This window comes from Rhineura floridana, chromosome 2 (genome assembly GCF_030035675.1).
Source record: "Rhineura floridana isolate rRhiFlo1 chromosome 2, rRhiFlo1.hap2, whole genome shotgun sequence".
NCBI classification, from domain to species: Eukaryota; Metazoa; Chordata; class Lepidosauria; order Squamata; family Rhineuridae; genus Rhineura; species Rhineura floridana.
Genome location: NC_084481.1, coordinates 209,808,218 through 209,828,880, shown reverse-complemented (window position 1 = coordinate 209,828,880; position 20,663 = coordinate 209,808,218). Strand labels below are relative to the sequence as shown.

General features: G+C 42.7%; 1 protein-coding gene across 6 annotated transcripts in view; it reads left to right on the top strand.

The window, feature by feature from the left end:
• SYNE3 (spectrin repeat containing nuclear envelope family member 3) overlaps nt 1-20,663 on the top strand; it is a 133,352-nt gene that overhangs the window by 26,383 nt on the left and 86,306 nt on the right. For 4 of the 6 annotated variants that reach the window (XM_061612065.1, XM_061612066.1, XM_061612064.1 and 1 more), the window contains one exon: nt 19,632-19,705. The exons of 1 other annotated variant lie outside the window; for it this stretch is intronic. In XM_061612065.1, the coding sequence (XP_061468049.1) occupies nt 19,632-19,705 (74 nt within the window). Of the gene's footprint in view, nt 1-9,066; nt 9,131-19,631; nt 19,706-20,663 lie in introns of those variants that run through there. One more of the 6 variants, XM_061612067.1, reaches the window with a different exon arrangement.

Genomic DNA, 20,663 nt, shown 5'->3' with positions numbered 1-20,663 from the left:
CCTCCTGAACTTATTTGGGAATAGCTCTAAACTGGGGCATATAGTCCCCAGGTCAACACAGGTTGGGTCCACCTAATTCCCTCCTCTCTGGATTAGAGCCACGGGGCGAATAGGGTTTGTGTCTGTGCACAGCCCTAGGCTATAGTGCAACAAAAGCAGGACAACAATAAATCATAACATTTGTGAAATCAAAAGTTATGGGTTTTCAGATGGAAATAACTGGATATACGCTGAGTGGAAATGAAGTAGTGTAATCACCTCAAAAAGTTTGCAGGCACAAACAGTATTGAAACCAGGTTTACATACGATTGCCCCAATAGCATCGCAAGCATGAATCACGATGAATGAGCAATAAAGAGGATGTCTGGAGGGGCCCTAGGATGTTTTAACAAGTGAAACTTAAAGCAGCAGATCTTTCAATATGTCACAGATGAAAATAGGGACATTTAAAATTCTAAACTAAATGCACAGTCAGATTGCATACAGATGTGTCCTTAAAATAGCAAGTCCCTGGGCACTTCTGAGCCAAAATGACTTAGGGTGGCATCAGCTTGCCTACACAACAGCCAACTGCATTCAGCATTCTTGTTCTTCCATCAAGGATCACTGACTGAGGGCCTCTTCCCACCCTTGTCAAACATTGCTGAAGGCTCTTTTTGTACACTATGTGTTGTATTAATTTACCCTGTGTAAATTTTCCAGCCCACGTCACAATGTTCACTTGGAAAAGAAAGGAGAGGAGAGGCATTTGTCAAGTGAATGAGCATTCTGTCCCATGTAGTTCAGTAGTCTCTACAGTGACTGGCAGCAGCTCTCCAGGAGACATTCCTGGTCCTGCCAGGAGATGCTGGGGAATGAACCAGGGACTTTCTGCATTCACAGCAGATGCTCTTTCACTGAGTTACAGACTTTCCCAATGGTCTATGCTTCAGTTGCATCTGTTCTGCATCGCAGCCATATAGGATTTAATGGATTCCGCCAGCATTGCAACATTAGGGGAAGGACCTAATATCACCAATTAAGCAGCCCAGTTTGATGGAAGAGCACTTGCTTTATATACAGAAGGTCTCGCGTGCAATTCCTGGTGTGTCCAGTTAAAAGGATGAGGAAGCAGGTGATGTGAATGTGACTCTAGAGAGCTGCTGCTAGTCAGAGCAGACAATACTGGCTATAAGGAAAAATAGCCTGACCTGGTATAAAGTGTTCCCTTTCCGTGGAATTGTGCAAATAGGCCCTCTAGTTCAGCAGTTTATTTTTGTCCCAGTTTTAAAGAACAGAATTCTAGAGTTAGTTCCTTGCACTCTGGGGAGGAAAGAGAGCCAGTGTGGTGTAGTGGTTAGAGTGTCAGAGTAGGACCTGGGAGACCAGGGTTCGAATCCCCACTCAGCCATGAAGCTCTCTGGATGACCTAGGGCCAGTCACTGCCTCTCAGCCTAATCTACCTCACAGGGTTGTTGTGGGGATTAAATGAGGAGGGGGAGAACCATGTTTGTATGCCACCTTGAGCTCCTTGGAGAAAGGTGAGATATAAATGCGATTAATAATAATAATAATTATAATTATTAATAATAATAATAGTAAAGAGAACATCAGGACAGAGCCTTCTTAATTTCCAGGCCCTGCTCTCTCACCCCAGAAGCATGACCTGCCCTGTGTCTCCTAAGCTAGCCTGTAGCTTTCAGGTGTGGTAGAAGGTTAGGTCCCATCCGCAGTTCTATTGGCTGACTCACAGTTAAGTGAAAATATCTTTTCTGTGAGATTTTGAGAGCTGTATCAAAGCAGTCGGTCACATGCAAGCCATGATTCATCATGGTCTTTGGAGATTTACCCAACTTAATCTGGACTCACTGGGAATTTTGCAAGATCCTCTTAATTCTTCTGCTAGTTTGATGCTCAGTAGAGGCAAGAGGAACTTGAATGGCAAATTCTATTTGCCAGTAATGAGAACTGGGTGGTGTTTAGAGAGGGTGCCCTTTGGATGAAATCTGTGATTGTGTTGAGTCCAGAACATCTAATCTCAGCACATTGAGGCGGGCATGGAGGGCTGTAGCTCAATGGTAGATCACTTGTTTTACATGCAAAAAGTCCCAGGGTCAACCCCCAGCATTTCCAGATAGGATTGGGGAAAGACCCCTGTCTGAAAAACGTGACAGCCACTGCCAGTCTCTGTCAACAATACTGAGCTAGATGAACCCATAGAATGAGGCAGCTTCCTCTGTTCCTCTCTGCATGTAGATCTATGAAAGTCTTTAAAAAAACAAAAACAAATTGTGCTTTTTCTAAAAGATAGCTTGGGAACTAGATTCTGTGTGTGTTTACTCTGAAGTAAGTGCCTATGAGATCAGTGGGATTTATTCCCAAGTAAAAAAATAAAACACTTCTGCCTTTATTCCCTCTGCACAAAATAAGGATGAATATATATGTTTTATTTATTTCAAAATACTACTATCCTGTTTTTTTATTTCAAAATACTCACAAAGGGGCTAACCAGCATCAACTGAAGTTGCATCTTATTCTTCGGGCCTTTGGGAGGTAGCAAAGAGTTGAAGCCCAAGGGCTGGTATTATGTCGGTGGCTGCAATGTACTGTACTGTTTGAAATTTTTACTGTGCATGTCAAGATTTTTTTTGTGTAATTGTTTTATTATAATTTATTTGATTATTTCTGTAAGCCACCCTGGGGTCCAAGGGATGAAGCATGGCTCATCCACATGGCACCAGCAGATCTGCATGTGTCAGCAGGTTCCCCTCCATCCTCTTCCCCACTAAGCCTAATTGCAATGGGGGAGGGATGGTTTTAGGGCTTGAAACTGGGCAGGTTAAGCCTTCCATCCCCAGCTGTGACTATCTTAAACCTGCCCCTCCTTTGCTACAGGTAGGTTTTGGGGGAAAACATCCACTGGCTTTTGCAGGGTACAATAGAAGGCCTTTCTCAAGCCTCATTTTTGTGCAGGGGGCAGTCCTCTCGATATTGCAGCTGGAGAGGGAAATTTAACTCTTGCCTCCCTAGCTTTCCAGATAGATCTCCCCTCCCTCTTGTCCTTTTCCTTTCCTTCACCCCTCCTGCCCTCTCCCCCTCCCTTTCCAATCCCCTCCCCCCTTCCCCCTCTCCTCTCCTCTCCCCCCTCTCCAGAGCTTGGAAAAGTTACTTTTTTGAACAACAACTCCCATCAGCCCCAGCCAGCATGGCCACTGGATTGGGCTGATGGGAGGTGTAGTTCAAAAAAGTAACTTTTCCGAGCTCTGCCCCTCTCCTCCTCCCCCATGGTCAGTTTCACCTATCCTGAGAATGACTGCATGGGACTAAATTCCATTGAACTCAATAAGCATGCAAATGATCAGACCTGCCTCCTCCTTCTTCCCCCTCTCTCCTTCCCCTCCCCTCCTTCCCTTCTTCCACCTCTCCCCTCTTCCTTCTTCCTCCTCTCCAGCCTTCCCTCTTCTCCTCCTCCCCTATGGTCAGTTTCACCTATCCTGTGATTGTAGGGGAGTAAATCCCACTGAACTCAAAAAGCATGCAAATGATCAAAGCTGCCTTCCTCCCCTCCCCATCCTGCATGTTCCCATCCCCCTCCTCCCTTCTGCCCTTCTTCCTCCCCTCCCCCTCTCCCCATGGTCAGTTTCACCTGTCCTAAGCATGATTGCAGGTGAAGCTGACTAGCAGCTGAGAAGGTGAAGCTTCAGTTGGCTTCATGGCTGAGTGTGGATCTGGAGTTGCATCCCCATCACCCCAACTGCTACACCTGAAGATTTACAAAAACATGTTAGAATTGTAATACATCAAGGCTGTTAATAGACTGATCTTCCACCTTCTAAGCAATAAGAAGTTAATTTTAATGCAGTCAAATTAGGGATGGAAAGGGCTGTCAGTTTCGTTTCTCTCACTTTCTTATTTTTCCAGTCTTAAATTCAGTTCTCCACATTTCTGTAGCAATTTGCAATATTTTTTTTAAAAACCCTCATGAAAATTTTCCAGCATTTTACTGCGAATTTCTTCTAATATACACATTTTTGTAGCCAGTTTTGACCAAGGTACACATTTTTGCAAGCAACGTCTCATCATGTAATGCATTTTGTATGTTATTTTCACTCATATATTCATTTTTATGCACTCTGTCCCCCAATGTATGCATTTTTGTAAACTTGGTTTGGTTGGCAAACTCCATTACAAAATATGAATAAGTGTGAATTTTGAAGGATGACAGTGTTTCGGTTTCCATATTGTTTAGGAAAGGACAAATTTGATAGATTTGGCTTGAAATGCAAACTGAATCAAATGTATCATCCATGCCTAATCCAGATATATTACTATATCCTCAGTATGGGGACTTTCTTTGAGATTCTGAAAGAAATAAGACAACCTATAGTTCAGTAAGCAAAAGCTGTCCCTCTGTGGCTGCAGTCACACATTGTGATAATCCAGGGTTGCTAACTTATTATAATGCCCAGTCACTCCTGCTTTGCTCTTACCCTCTAGTGAGAGCGAAACAAACCATGAAGCTGCTGTTTAAACTTGGTTTAGTGCACCACTTCCTACCAAAACAGCCTGCACACTCCCTGAGGTCATCTGAAGAAGTCCAGTTGAGCATCCTTGTGCTATCTGAAGCTTAGGTTGATGGAAACACATGATAGGGCCGGCCCTGTTAGCCTGTCCAGACTTGGAATGTTCTGTGCCAGGAGGTCCATTAGATCCTCAATCTGATTAAGAATGAGGGTGCCTCCAGGCTGTCAGCATTTTGTGGGAGTGATTCAAGAGTATAATACCAGGAAATTAAAGTGGACTAAAGGGCTCTGACATCCTAGTGCAACAAATCCAATATAAAAAGAGATATATTTTTTGTTAGGAAAGTGACGTAAATGCATAGAAAAGTGCAGAAAGGACAAAAGATGAACGGAAAGTTGTGTAAACACTCTGTAAGTCAATCAGGATGAATGCAGGATGAATGCTGATTGGCATGTAAAAGTTCAGAATGAACAAATAATTAATGGGAAAACATAAACACCACGCAAACAAATCTGAATGAATGTTCAGTAAAGATTGGGTATAATCCAATTTCTGTGTAAGCTTTGTGCAAGCAAATCAGGATGAATGTTCAATAAGTAGGTTGTTTGGAGACGTCCTGAAGATTTTTGTTGTTATTTCAGCCGGCCTTGTACCTGTTGGATGCTTGATTCTCCTTTCTAATTTTAGTCTGCTTTCTTGTCACTATTTAGCTTATGTAGGGTATGCTTTAAGTTGCATTCCTGCATCAAACAGGGGGTTGGACTCAGTGGCCTTTAGGCCCCTTCCAACTTTGCTATCCTGTGATTGGGCTGTTATCTGCTGTCTCCTGTTTCAGTTTTTTTAGTTTGTTATATGGTATTCATTTGTTGTTTTTCATGTGTTGTTTTTTAATCTTGCGAGCTGCCCTTCTGCTGAGGCGGAAAGGCAGGATATCAGGATTTTAAGTAAATAAATCACATAAATAAAGGCATACATTTGAAATGGACGTGAGCTTCTGATGGGGGGATTGGTCCTGTCCCACTGCCACTGAGCATAACGGTAAAATGGACAACATATCTCTTGCTAGCTAGCCAGCCCAAGTGAGTGCTGCGTACGAGTGCCACTTCCCTGGGCAGAAGAAGCTCAGCGAGAGAGGATCTACTTTGAACGCAGAAGGTCCCAAGTTCAATCCCTGTCATTTCCAGATAGGGCTAGGAGAGAAACCTGTCTGAAATCCTGGAGAGGCACTGCCAGTCAGTGTAGACTGTTTTTAATAATGTATTTTATATTGTTGTGACCTGTCCTGGGATCTACTGGTGAAGGGTGGGTGATGATGGTGATGATGATGACGACGACAACAACAACAACAATAATAGACCAAGAGTTCCCAAACTGTGGTCTGTGGCTCATCAGTGGTCCATGAGCTTCATTCAGGTGGTCCACAACATGCCCACATTAAATATTCATATTGATTTTTAATTGTGTTTTTATTGCTTCTTGCATTTCTTGTATGTTATTGTATTACAGTTTAAATTTGAGGGAATGCAAATGGTAAGACATGAAATATAAGAAATAAAAGAAACAAAATACAATTAAAAATCCTACAACAATTGCTACTACAGGCAGAAAAATCATGTTGTGGTCCACCAAGACCCTTAGCAATTTTCAAGTGGTCCACGGGGGGAAAAAGGTTTGAGAGCCACTCATGTAGACCCTACTGAGCTCACACAGGACTAAGGTTCTGACTCTGTCTAAGGCGCTTTCTATATTCCTAAAGTATTCCAGCTTCCTTGCAGATCTGCATGTACCAAGTGGCTGAGAAAGAAATAGCTTCTGGGATTGAAAGCAGATGTTTGCTCTGCCTCCGACCCGCAATGCCTGGCATATATGCAGAGGGAGAGGGTGGGTGACTAATCTATGGGAAACTGCAAAAGTCCAGGCAAAAATGAGTCATGCAAGAAAACATTTTACTCAATGTGAAAATGGTGTTCAGCGGTTCAAAAACATATCTGTGCAATGTGGGGTTTGTAAAGGTTCGGTTTCTGAAGGAAAGTCTTGTGGAGGTGAAGTTGTTGGTCGGTCCTAAACTGGGTTAACTCCTCGGATTCAGGCAAGCCACTGCATAACTGATGTTAGTCTTTAGTTGGGGTTGTTTTGCAACATAAAACACTCAGGGCTGATACTGTTATGAAAAGGAGTTGAATGGCTGGATTGTCTAGAAGCAACTTTAATTATCCTGGAGCACAAGGCTTTGAGATCATTCCAAAAGTTTAGTGCCTGGAGCCATTTTGATCAGATAGTGTCCTTTAATAAGTTATCTTGTGCTGCACACAAGAACAGTATTAACATAGTTATGATCAGGTGCTTTCACCTTGCACTTATTGCAGCTATTATGACATTAAAAGTATGCTTCTTCTTGTCAACTTCTTTTGTCATGGGGCACCTCCATCGTACAGGACTCGTAATCAATTTCTAATTTCAAAAACAATGAAGCTTTACTGTATAGGTTTCTGCTGGTTTTCACGGGGTTCTGTTTTTAAAGTTTGCAAAAAGAAGGCTTAATCAGCAGCAATGTTTAGTTTTTTCCAAGTAGGCTGAAGGACGAATTCAGACAAAGAATGCTTCTTCTCCACATGGTCGTGAATACAGTTGCATGCTTATATGCCCATACCAGCCCTAGTGACTGCCATTATGCAAACTTGAATTGCCTTGTAATGTGATGTTAATGCTATGTTCCTTTACATCTGAGAGAGCTGCACTGGTTACCAATCTGCTACCAGGACAGCTTCAAGGTTCTTGCCTTAATTCACAAAGTCCTAAATAACTTGGGCTCAAAGCACCTTAAGGAACACTTAATTTTTGCTACTGGAACAGGGGATGGTGATCTGGGAGTAAGGGATTTTACATCTATTCCTCTGTCATGGTCAGATCATCGCCTATTGAGGTGTAGGCTCACAATGTTTTCTCCCCTCTGCAAGGAGGTGATCAATGCCTCCCTACGAGAGGGAGTGGCACCACCCTGCCTGAAACAGGCGGTGGTGAGACCGCTCCTAAAGAAACCCTCCTTGGACCCTGAAAATTTTGACAACTATAGACCGGTAGCAAATGTTCCGTTCTTGGGCAAGGTCTTAGAGCGTGTGGTCGCTCGCCAGCTCCAGGCTTCTTGGATGAAACTGATTATCTGGATCCTTGTCAATTGGGCTTTCGGCCGGGGTTTGGTACAGAAACAGCCTTGGTCGCCCTGTATGATGACCTCTGTCGGGAGAAAGACAGAGGGAGTGTAATGTTGGCTATCATAGAGCCAGCAGTTGCCCTCACAAACAAGGTAGGAAAGGGTTAAGCTACTCTTGGGCAGAGCCAGGGAGATAACAAGACTCAGGTTACTGCTATCAGGCAGCTGTAACCACTAATGAGCCCAAGGCCCTATAAAGCAAGCAGGAGGGAATGTGTTGAGTGTGGGGGGAAAGTTGGATGGAGTTAACAGTGAGCTGCGTATATTGAGACTGTATGCTGTCGGGGACTGATGCTGCTGCCGTGTATCCTGTATTCTGTAACCAGTATGCTGTATGCTGAATGCACAAGTAAAGTATTCTTGCACATAGACTGCTGTATATTATTGCTACCTCCCTCTGTGTCTTACACGACTACATTTTTGCCAGCTTCCAACAAAGGGTTATGGGCCCAGAGCTCACACTGTAGTCTGTGCATGCTCAGAGGTGAAAGTGTAAGCAAGTGCAGTGTGCTAGAACGAAGGCAGTAAGAAGCAATGATGTCATCATATGCATCTTTGTTGCCCCTGGAGAGGCTCAATGACTCCAATTATGCCACCTGGAAGGTCCGAATGGAGATGTACCTACGCAGAGGAGTGTGGTGTGTTATAGAAAGTCTTCCTCTCACAGCTCCACCCTCCGCTGAATGGCTTCGTATGGATGAGAAAGCCAAAGCCTGTGTTATCTTAGGACTACAGGACAGCCAGCTGCTCCACGTAAGAAATCAACAAACTGCGAAAAATGTTTGGGAAACCCTCAAGGACGTTCATGTTAAGAAAACAGCAGGGAGCAAGATAAGAATTGCTAGAAGGCTGTTTCAATTGCGTCTCGAGAAAGGGGTGTCAATGCATGAACATTTACATACCTTAAGTAGCCTGTTTTCGGAGCTGCAGGAGAGGGATGTTATTTACTCTCCCCAGCAACAGGTGTACTTATTATTGTCAACACTGAATGACTCCTGGAATTCGTTGGTCTGCGCATTAGAGACTATCAATGAGACTACTCTTACTCTAGAGTATGTAAAAGGAAAACTTCTTGAAGAATGGGAAAGGAGAGAAGAAAAGAACCAGAAGCAAGACACCAGCTATCCAGAGCCAAAAGAAGCAAGAGGGAAAGCGCCTGCTGTGAGACTATGCTACACATGCGGCTCAAGTCAACATCTACGTAAAGATTGCACCCGGAAGAAGAACAAACAGCCGAAGGAACTCAACCAAGTGCGTGTAGTAAGAGCAGGAAAGGACTCCAATCAAACTGAAGAAGAAACGTTATGGGCGATAGACTCTGGAGCAAGCCATTGTATTGCAATACGAAAGACTCTCTTTCAAACGTTAACTCCTGCAAGTGAAAGCGTCACCTTGGCAGATGGGAAAACTATAGAGGTAAAAGGGAGGGGCACGTTGTATATGCCATGTCTAAATACATTGTTAACAAACGTTCTATTTGTGCCTCAGCTTGACTCAAATATATTATCTGTTATAAGGTTAACCAACATGGACTATGATGTAAACTTTTCTAAAGGGATTTGTGAAATAAGGAAAGGTGGGAATATTGTTGCTAGAGGCACTATAAAAAATTCCCTGTATGTAATTGCTAAAACCCCAGAGAGAACTGCTAATGTTATAACTAACAAGCCACCCCATAATGGATGCATTCACATGTACCATAAAAGACTGGGGCATGCATGCTACGCAACCTTACAAGCAACACCCAAGCACAGCTTAGACGTAACCTACAAAAGCTGTAACCATTATGTAGACTGCCATGTATGTAGAGAACATAAATCTGTTGCAGCGCCTGTAGAGAAAACAAGTAATATAAAAGTGTCAAGGGAGTTTGATTTACTCCACATGGATTTAGCCGGTCCGTTCCGGAAATCAAAAGGCGGAGCCAGGTTTTATTTAATACTGGTTGACGCATATACAAGATATGGTTCTCTATATTTATTGAAAAACAAAGTAGAAGCTGCTGCGCAAATTAAATATTTCATTAAATGGGTTGAAAACAAGTTTGGTAAAAAGATAGCACAGCTATACTCAGACCGAGGAGGTGAATTCTTATCTCAAGGGCTGCAAAACTTCTTTAAAGAACAAGGGATAAAACATTCCCTGACAGCCGCCTTTTCACCCTCTCAGAACGGCTTGGCGGAACGCCGAAATTGATACCTGCAGGACATGTCACGTGCTATGCTTAAAGACTCTGTATTACCCTCAATGTTCTGGGCAGAAAGCCTAATGTATGCGAACTATGTTCAGAACAGGCTTTATGCAAAGGCAGTAAATTGCAGCCCATATGAAATGTTGTATAAATGTAAGCCAAAGCTAAACCACATTCAAACTTTTGGAACCACCTGTTGGGCTAATATACCTAAAGCGCAAAGGAAGGGTAAATTAGCTGCAAGAGCATTAAAGGGAAACCTATTAGGCTATGAATGCGGTTCGTATAGGGTGCCTGGCAAACAAAGAGTTATTATCAGTAGGAGTGTTCATGCAAATGATAAAGCATGGGAAGACACAGAGCACTTTGACATGGTAGAGTTAGAAAGCACAGCTTCACAAGATAGCGCAGTAAAACCTCAAGTGCTCAGTGAAGCAAGAAAAGAAAGCAAACCTGCTGGAATGAAACAGGAATGTGCAGAGGCTGACTCGGCTGATGATGAAGAGCCGACAAGCAGCACAGTAGCTAGAGCAGAACAGAGCAGTGAGGAGCCAGAAAGCTCAGAGCAAGAAAGTGCAGAGGCTGACTTGGCTGATGATAAAGAGCCGACAAGCAGCACAGCAGCAAGAGCAGAACAGAGCAGTGAAGATTCAAAAAACTCAGAGCAAGAAACTGGGATAAAAACCAAAGAAATGATGAAATTTTAAAAAGGGTAGGCCTAGAAGTAGGCATTGTGAGAGCAGGGGCACAGGATATAAATTCAGAAGTGCAAAATTACCACAGGCCTAACCACAAGTGCCAAAGACACTTGAAGAGAGACACTGCTTACAAGTGCCTGTATGCTAATGCTAGGAGCCTGCAAACCAAGATGGGAGAACTGGAGTGCTTGGTCTTAGAGAAGAGCATTGATATAGTGAGCATAACGGAGACCTGGTGGAATGGAGAAAACCAGTGGGATACGGTTATCCCTGGATATAAACTATATCGGAAGGACAGGGAAAGACGTATTGGTGGCAGAGTCGCTCTATACGTGAAAGAAGGCATTGAATCCAGCAAGCTCGAAACCCCAAAAGAGGCAGACTCCTCTACAGAATCGTTGTGGGTGGTGATACCGTGCCCCAGGAGGGACTTAATACTGGGAACGATCTATCGTCCCCCTGATCAAAATGCTCAGGGAGACCTTGAGATGAGATATGAAATTGAGGAAGCATCCAAACTAGGAAATGTGGTAGTAATGGGTGACTTCAACTACCCAGACATAGACTGGCTGCATATGTGTTCCAGTCATGACAAAGAAGCAAAGTTTCTAGATATTCTAAATGACTATTCCCTAGATCAGTTGGTCATGGAACCGACCAGAGGGACGGCAACCCTGGACTTAATCCTCAGTGGGGACCGGGACCTGGTGTGAGATGTAAGTGTTGTTGAACCGATTGGGAGCAGTGACCACAGTGCTATTAAATTAAACATACATGTAACTGGCCAATTGCCAAGAAAATCCAACACGGTCACATTTGACTTCAAAAGAGGGAACTTCACAAAAATGAGGGGATTGGTAAAAAGAAAGCTGAAAAACAAAGTCCAGAGGTTCACATCGCTCGAAAATGCTTGGAAGTTGTTTAAAAACACTATATTAGAAGCTCAACTGGAGTGCATACCGCCAGGGCCAAGAAGATGCCAGGATGGTTAACGAGCAAAGTCAAGGAAGCTCTTAGAGGCAAAAAGTCTTCCTTCAGAAAATGGAAGTCTTGTCCGAATGAAGAAAATAAAAAAGAACACAAACTCTGGCAAAAGAAATGCAAGAAGACAATAAGGGATGCTAAAAAAGAATTTGAGGAGCACATTGCTAAGAACATAAAAACCAACAACAAAAAATTCTATAAATACATTCAAAGCAGGAGACCATCTAGGGAGACAATTGGACCCTTGGATGATAAGGGAGTCAAAGGTGTCCTAAAGAACGATAAGGAGATTGCAGAGAAGCTAAATGAATTCTTTGCATCTGTCTTCACAGTGGAAGATATAGGGCAGATCCCTGAACCTGAACTAACATTTGCAGGAAGGGATTCTGAGGAACTGAGACAAATAGTGGTAACGAGAGAGGAAGTTCTTTTTTTTTTTTTAATAATTTTTTATTCAAATTTTCATACAACATACAAAACTAAACATTCAAAGACAAAAAACAAAATCAAAAATAATTGAACAAAAAGAAAAAAAAATAAAGAATAAAATATTGACTTCCCATTTGTCACATATCAAATCAGTTATAAGTCTATAATATATAACAATCCTGTCTCTTAAATCATATTATAAAATCACTTTCCTCCAATAGTTATCTTACTTAATCATCAGATCTCATAAACATTACTTTGTTCTTTCCACAAAAAGTCAAAGAGAGGTTTCAGTTCTTTAAGAAATATATCTATCAATTTTTTTCCAAATAAGCATATTAATTAATCCATCTCATTACTAATTATAATAATCTTATTGTCATAACCATAGTCAAAATAAACATTTCAAACAATCCGTCTCATCAGAATCTGTTAGGTTCAATAATTTCAATAGCCATTATTCTATTATCCCTATTAGTTCCATCTTCCATCTTCCATCTTCGATAGTCCTGTTAAATCCAGTAATTTCAGTGTCCAATCTTCCGATAGTCCTGTTAAATCCAGTAATTTCAGTGTCCAATCTTCCATTATCAGTATTCCATAATAATCTTGCTGTCATAACCATAGTCATACAATAAGAGTCTGATGGGAATTACCTCTATCCCAGATATTATCTTGCCAACCATTCTGAATAGGTTGCTGAAATACTGCTGTAAGATCATATCTCTGTTCTTTTTTTCAAAATGCACTGGCTCATCTCTTGAAAGTTTTTCCATTGTCACATGGCTGCAGTTAATTCCATCCATCACATCATTCCAGTCCAGAAGATTATCCATGCCATTGATAACTTTCTCTCTAGAATCTTCCTTAGTTTCTTCAGAGATAACATTAAATTCCAAACAATAGATTTTATTTCTAAAATCCATAAGCTTCAAATCTTTTTCCTGTTCCACGTTTGTTCCAGTCTCCAGGGTCTCCTCTCTCACAGGGACCCCTATTTCTTTAAGCTCCTGTGACATTTTGCTCAATTCAATTATTCCAGTCTCCAGGGTCTCCTCTCTCACAGGGACCCCTATTTCTTTAAGCTCCTGTGACATTTTGCTCAATTCAATTATTCCAGTCTCCAGGGTCTCCTCTCTCACAGGGACCCCTATTTCTTTAAGCTCCTGTGTCATTTTACTCAATTCAATTTTCGGCTCCTTACAACCCTGTCGCAGGTCTTTTTCCTGTTCCACGTTTGTTCCAGTCTCCAGAGTCTCCTCTCTCACAGGGACCCCTATCATTTTGCTCATTTCAATTTTCAGCTCCTTACAACCCTGTCGCAGGGTTCGTTTCGTTATCTCAATTTCATCCATTATTTTCTGAAACATAGATACTTCCAGGTTCTCAGCCACTTTCTTAATTGCCATTTTAAAAGAAAAATATAAAAGAACCACTTCTTATTTCAGCAACAATTGGGTTAATACTCCAAACTTGGTGACATCACAGCGTAAACAGAACAGACAGCCTTATCTCTCCATGCTTAAGTAAACAAAATGCAGTTCCCAGGATCGAAACAATTAATGGCGTTGTGAGAAAACAGATTCGTCAAAATAAAATGAACTAGGAAAAAAGTAATCTCAGACAATATAATATTCTTCAGAATAAAAATCAGGAATAGAAATCCCTCTTCCGTGTATATCTTTAGGGTGCAAATCCAGGACAGCTTTTTGCAACAAAAACAGAGATAAGCTATTAATTAGTGAATAGCAGAGAGAAGTTATGGCTCCCCGGTGAGATGTCAAAAACTGATCAATCTGGCAAATCTCTTTTAAACAGCAACAATTTAAGTCAAGTAAAAGAAAAATATAGAAAGAAGGGTGCTTGCCTGTTAGTGCGTTCTCTCTTTGAAGAAAAGATGAACGTTCGCTTTATCAGATAGAGCTTGATTGTTGAAAATCCGTCCCACGTTCGTCGGCTGGACCTCGTCCCACAAATTAATGAGATCTGGTCGTCCCAACAAAAATAGGCTTTGAGGTTAATCTCTTCGTTTCTCCCTACCCGGGAGAAGTTTAATCAGTCAAAAAAAAAAAAATCTGACTGATATATCTGAATAAGCTTCTTTTGAGGCAGGAGCCCGTCTCAAAAGCAGGCACAGGCTAAGTCACCCTTCCCGGAAGTCCACGAGAGAGGAAGTTCTAAGCTTAATGGACAATATAAAAACTGACAAATCACCGGGCCCGGATGGCATCCACCCAAGAGTTCTCCAAGAACTCAAAGGTGAAATTGCTGATCTGCTAACTAAAATATGTAACTTGTCCCTCGGGTCCTCCTCCGTGCCTGAGGACTGGAAAGTGGCAAATGTAACGCCAATCTTCAAAAAGGGATCCAGAGGGGATCCCGGAAATTACAGGCCAGTTAGCTTAACTTCTGTCCCTGGAAAACTGGTAGAAAGTATTATTAAAGCTAGATTAACTAAGCATATAGAAGAACAAGCCTTGCTGAAGCAGAGCCAGCATGGCTTCTGCAAGGGAAAGTCCTGTCTCAGTAACCTTTTAGAATTCTTTGAGAGTGTCAACAAGCATATAGATAGAGGTGATCCAGTGGACATAGTGTACTTAGACTTTCAAAAAGCGTTTGACAAGGTACCTCACCAAAGGCTTCTGAGGAAGCTTAGCAGTCATGGAATAAGAGGAGAGGTCCTCTTGTGGATAAGGAATTGGTTAAGAAGCAGAAAGCAGAGAGTAGGAATAAACGGACAGTTCTCCCAATGGAGGGCTGTAGAAAGTGGAGTCCCTCAAGGATCGGTATTGGGACCTGTACTTTTCAACTTGTTCATTAATGACCTAGAATTAGGAGTGAGCAGTGAAGTGGCCAAGTTTGCTGACGACACTAAATTGTTCAGGGTTGTTAAAACAAAAAGGGATTGCGAAGAGCTCCAAAAAGACCTCTCCAAACTGAGTGAATGGGCAGAAAAATGGCAAATGCAATTCAATATAAACAAGTGTAAAATTATGCATCTTGGAGCAAAAAATCTTAATTTCACATATACGCTCATGGGGTCTGAACTGGCGGTGACCGACCAGGAGAGAGACCTCGGGGTTGTAGTGGACAGCACGATGAAAATGTCGACCCAGTGTGCGGCAGCTGTGAAAAAGGCAAATTCCATGCTAGCGATAATTAGGAAAGATATTGAAAATAAAACAGCCGATATCATAATGCCGTATAAATCTATGGTGCGGCCGCATTTGGAATACTGTGTACAGTTCTGGTCGCCTCATCTCAAAAAGGATATTATAGAGTTGGAAAAGGTTCAGAAGAGGGCAACCAGAATGATCAAGGGGATGGAGCGACTCCCTTACGAGGAAAGGTTGTAGCATTTGGGGCTTTTTAGTTTAGAGAAAAGGCGGGTCAGAGGAGACATGATAGAAGTGTATAAAATTATGCATGGCATTGAGAAAGTGGATAGAGAAAAGTTCTTTTCCCTCTCTCATAATACTAGAACTCATGGACATTCAAAGAAGCTGAATGTTGGAAGATTCAGGACAGACAAAAGGAAGTACTTCTTTACTCAGCGCATAGTTAAACTATGGAATTTGCTCCCACAAGATGCAGTAATGGCCACCAGCTTGGACGGCTTTAAAAGAAGATTAGACAAATTCATGGAGGACAGGGCTATCAATGGCTACTAGCTGTGATGGCTGTGCTCTGCCACCCTAGTCAGAGGCAGCATGCTTCTGAAAACCAGTTGCTGGAAGCCTCAGGAGGGGAGAGTGTTCTTGCACTCGGGTCCTGCTTGCGGGCTTCCCCCAGGCACCTGGTTGGCCACTGTGAGAACAGGATGCTGGACTAGATGGGCCACTGGCCTGATCCAGCAGGCTCTTCTTATGTTCTTATGTTCTTATGGACCACGCCGGTCACAAAGGTCCAATTTCGGACAACCACCAGAAGATTTACAGTGTCTATTATAACAGAGAGTGAAGAAAAGATAAAACCCAAAACCAAAGCAGACAAGCAGACATTACCAAGTGTAGACAAAAGAAAAAGGCAAGCAGCAACACAGAAAATAGTACCTACCCCTGTAACTAAGGAAACACCAGAGAAAGATGACTGGACAGAACGAGACTATAGGAATTGGTTCATAATGTTGGAGGGGGGAAGGGATTGGATTGACCACTTAGAATATGATGAAACCTAATGTGCTTGAACCTGAATATACAGATATGTAAACCTATGTATTAATGTATGTGAAAATGTACCCCATGTTATAAAAACATATCATGTATTATGTATAGCATAGTAACCACACCCTGCAAAAAAGATGAATTGTTATGTTTGTGATGCCAAGTGGGGAATGTTGGCTATCATAGAGCCAGCAGTTGCCCTCACAAACAAGGTAGGAAAGGGTTAAGCTACTCTTGGGCAGAGCCAGGGAGGTAACAAGACTCAGGTTACTGCTATCAGGCAGCTGTAACCACTAATGAGCCCAAGGCCCTATAAAGCAAGCAGGAGGGAATGTGTTGAGTGTGGGGGGAAAGTTGGATGGAGTTAACAGTGAGCTACGTATATCGAGACTGTATGCTGGTGGGGACTGATGCTGCTGCCGTGTATGCTGTATGCTGTATGCTGTATGCTGTATGCTGTATGCTGTATGCTGTATGCTGTATGCTGTATGCTGTATGCTGTATGCTGTATGCTGTATGCTGTATGCTGTATGCTGTATGCTGTATGCTGTATGCTGTATGCTGTATGCTGTATGCTGTATGCTGTATGCTGTATGCTGTATGCTGTATGCTGTATGCTGTATGCTGTATGCTGTATGCTGTATGCTGTATGCACAAGTAAAGTATTCTTGCACATAGACTGCTGTATATTATTGCTACCTCCCTCTGTGTCTTACACGACTACATTTTCGCCAGCTTCCAACATGTAACTCTGTTGGTTCTCCTTGATCTCTCAGCGGCTTTTGATACCATCGACCATGGTATCCTTCTGGGACGTCTTGTGAACTTAGGAGTTGGAGGCACTGCTTGGCAGTGGCTGTGCTCCTACCTCGAGAATCGTCTCCAGAAGTTGGTGCTTGGGGAGCATTACTTGAACCCCTGGATACTCCAATATAGGGTCCCACAGGATTCAGTTCTGTCCCCCATGCTCTTTAATATCTATATGAAGCCGCTGGGTGAGGTCATTAGGAGATTTGGAGTGTGTTTCCAGCAATATGCTGATGATACGCAGCTCTACTTCTCCTTTTCATCTTCCTCAGGTGAGGCTGTTAATGTACTAAACCGCTGCCTGGCCGCGATAATGGACTGGATGAGAGCTAACACACTGAGACTCAATCCTGACAAGACTGAGATGCTGTTGGTGGGGGGGCTCTCTGCCCAGATGGATGATGTCCGACCTGCCCTAGATGGGGTTACACTCCCTCTAAAGGAGCAGGTCTGTAGTTTGGGTGTCTTATTAGATCCGCTCCTGTCACTGGAGGCTCAAGTAACCTCGGTGGCACGGAATGCGTTCTACCAGCTTCGGCTGGTAGCCCAACTACGACGCTATCTGGAGAGGGAGAACCTCGCCACAGTTATCCATGCTCTGGTAACCTCTAGATTGGACTACTGTAATGCACTCTACGTAGGGTTACCTCTGAAGACGGTTCAGAAACTTCAGCTGGTGCAGAATGCTGCGGCCAGAGTCCTTACTGGGACTAAAAAAATTGATCATATAACACCTGTTCTGGCCCAGCTGCACTGGCTACCAATATGTTTCCGGGCCAGATTCAAAGTGTTGGTTCTTACCTATAAAGCCCTTAACGGCATCGGACCGCAATACCTGGCGGATCGCCTCTCCTGCTATGTACCTACCCGGTCGCTGCGCTCGACGTCAAAGGCCCTTCTCCGTGTCCCAACGCATAAGGAGGCACGGAGAACGACAACTAGAGCTAGGGCCTTCTCGGTGGTGGCCCCCGAACTATGGAACGCCCTCCCTGACGAGATACGCCTGGCGCCTTCTCTGTTATCTTTTCGGCGCCAGGTAAAGACCTACCTCTTTGCCCAGGCATTTTAAAAATTTTAAAATTGAATTTAAATTTGGAAATTTTAATTATGTTTTATTGTGTACTGTATTGTATTTATATCCGCATGTATTTTAATCTGTTTTATTATGCTGTTCACCGCCCTGGGAGCTTATTGCTATAGGGCGGTCTAAAAATGTAATAAAATAAAATAAATAAAAATTCTTTATGCTCCACCTCAATCGTTGAAGTCTTCTGATGGGGCACTGATGGTGATCCCACATGCCCCTGAGGTTCAGCTCACCTTTACCAGGGGCTGAGTCTTTTAGAGTGACTGGCCCTGCCTTCTGGAACTCCTTGCCAATAGAGGATTGGCAGGAGTCAACCCTGCTTGTTTTTAGACACCTTCTAAAAACTGTATTATTCAGACAGGCTTTTCAAACCTGAGATTCTTTGCCAACCAGCTCTTACTTATACTTCTGGTGTTTTTATTGGGATTCTGTGTTTTTCGTCTGTATCCCACCTTGCAATATTCTGTTTGAAAGAACAGTTTATAAATATTTATATAAATAAAATAAATCAGCCCAAGTTTAGAATAATTTCTATGATCCTGAATGTTATTACACCACTTTGTGACCCAGTCAAAACTAGCCAGTGCTGCTGAAATGTTAGAGAGCTGATGGGAATTGTACTAGAAAAAGCAATAACCAGCATGCGTTATAAAAGTAATAATACTAGCAGGTGCTGTTTTCAATCACTTAATACTTTAGGGAAATTCATGAGATGAAAGTAAGGAATGAGATCATTCAGTGTTGCATTTCTGCATCGAATGACTAAGTAATACTAAGATTACTCATAAGCCATACTTCAGGTGGCCATGTGTCCTACTACAGAGAGGACAGTCCTCTACTTTAAGGGTTGTAGAGGACACTCCTCTGTTTGAAGGAACCCTCTATTAGAAGAGCTGTATGGTCCAAGTCTGGTTTAAGACAAGACTGTCCAAGAAGAGAGAACGGGGCCCTTGGAGTGGTCCATCAGCAGTTAACATCAGGATAGCAGACTGAGCAGGCACATAGGTGAGCTGGTCATAGTCCTTCTCGCTATTGGGTGTGGGTTGTATTTCTGTTGGGTGGTATTCTATTAACACACCCTGTCAGCCCTCCCCAAATCTGCACCAGAGGGTTGGAAGAGCCCCTAGCACTGATTCAGGGAGCGTGCAGGAGGAGGGGGGGGAGTCCCATTGCACTGGCGGTAATCCTTGTGCTGATGGGACCCTGACTTACCCCTATGTGGATGTAACTCATTGTATTTTCTGGATACAAGAGTCGCTATGCAAAGAAAATGATCAGGCCAGGAAAAAGGGTAGATCAGTACCCTTTTGTGAGAATTTGGCCTTGAGTTAACAAATTAAAGTAGCCTCAGTTATTGGCTCCTGTGGCAGAGATACAATTTTTGCTCACTATTAGCAGATAAATGCCTATCGAAAGCATTTATAAAGTGTTCTGCATCTTGATTGCTATCACTACTAGGAGAAGGGCCAGTACAATCTGCAGAGGATGGGTAAATTCATAGATCACTATAAGAGCTCTTACATTCTTTGGTTGACTGACAATGCAATTCCTATTTTAGGGAATTAAAGTTGGGATCACAGTGCGGGCCATTTCACCAGACACCTAGTAAGGATTACAGCCTGAAATTTGAAGGTAAGTTCCTTGCAATATTTTACTGGCAGCTCTAGAAGAGCTGCTAGCAAAATGCCCATAATATTGATGAGCTGGAGGTTATGTAGAGGGAGGGTCTGGATAATATTAATAACTTGTGGCTGTCTTTCGCCAGTTAGAAAAGGCATGTTTATCTGGACAGGCTTTTGCCTGCTAAGTATCTGCTGTTTTACATGTAATGGGAATGTTTGTCTGTGGTCTCTGCTTTTGTCGTCTTTTTAAATTATTTTATTGTTGTTTTTAATGCATTTTATGACATTGTGATTTTATATTGTTGTGAGCTGCCCCACATCGTGCATAGGCACTAGACAAGTGGAATAAGAATCTCTGCCTGAATATAAATAAATAGCCTGCATGTGCAAGGTGTCTCTGGGCATTTTGCATTTATACCCTTTTCTAAGCCAGCTCTTAGAGAAGGTATAGCTTGTAATTCTTTTCCTGTCCTTCCTCCAAGCAGGCATTTCAAAGCAGTGTACGGTAGTATCATAAAAAGCAGTATAATGTACCCTGCTGTGCAAATGTAAGAGTTCCATTCGTTGCTACACCCACTTTTGCCACTGGCCTACAGCTCCTAGAAGGTTGCTCATACACATCAGGTTTATATGTCTGGGTAGGGTTGCCTAAACAATACATTTTTAGTAAGTGCTCAAAAGAACACAGTGAAGGTGCCTGCCTTATGTCAATGGGCAGGGACTTCCAGAGTGTAGAAGCTGCCATGCTAAAAAAGCGGTTCCTTACAACGGCGGAACAAACATTATGTGGCATTTCTAAAAGTAACTGTAGGTCGAAACGGTTGAGTGAGCATGTATGAGTAAGGCAACCCTCCTGTAAATAAACTGGTTCCAAGCTGATAAAGGCTTTATAGTAGCACCCTGAACTGGTAACAAATTGGCAGCCCGTGCAGATCTCTGAGCAGAGGTGTCATATGCTAATAGGGTCT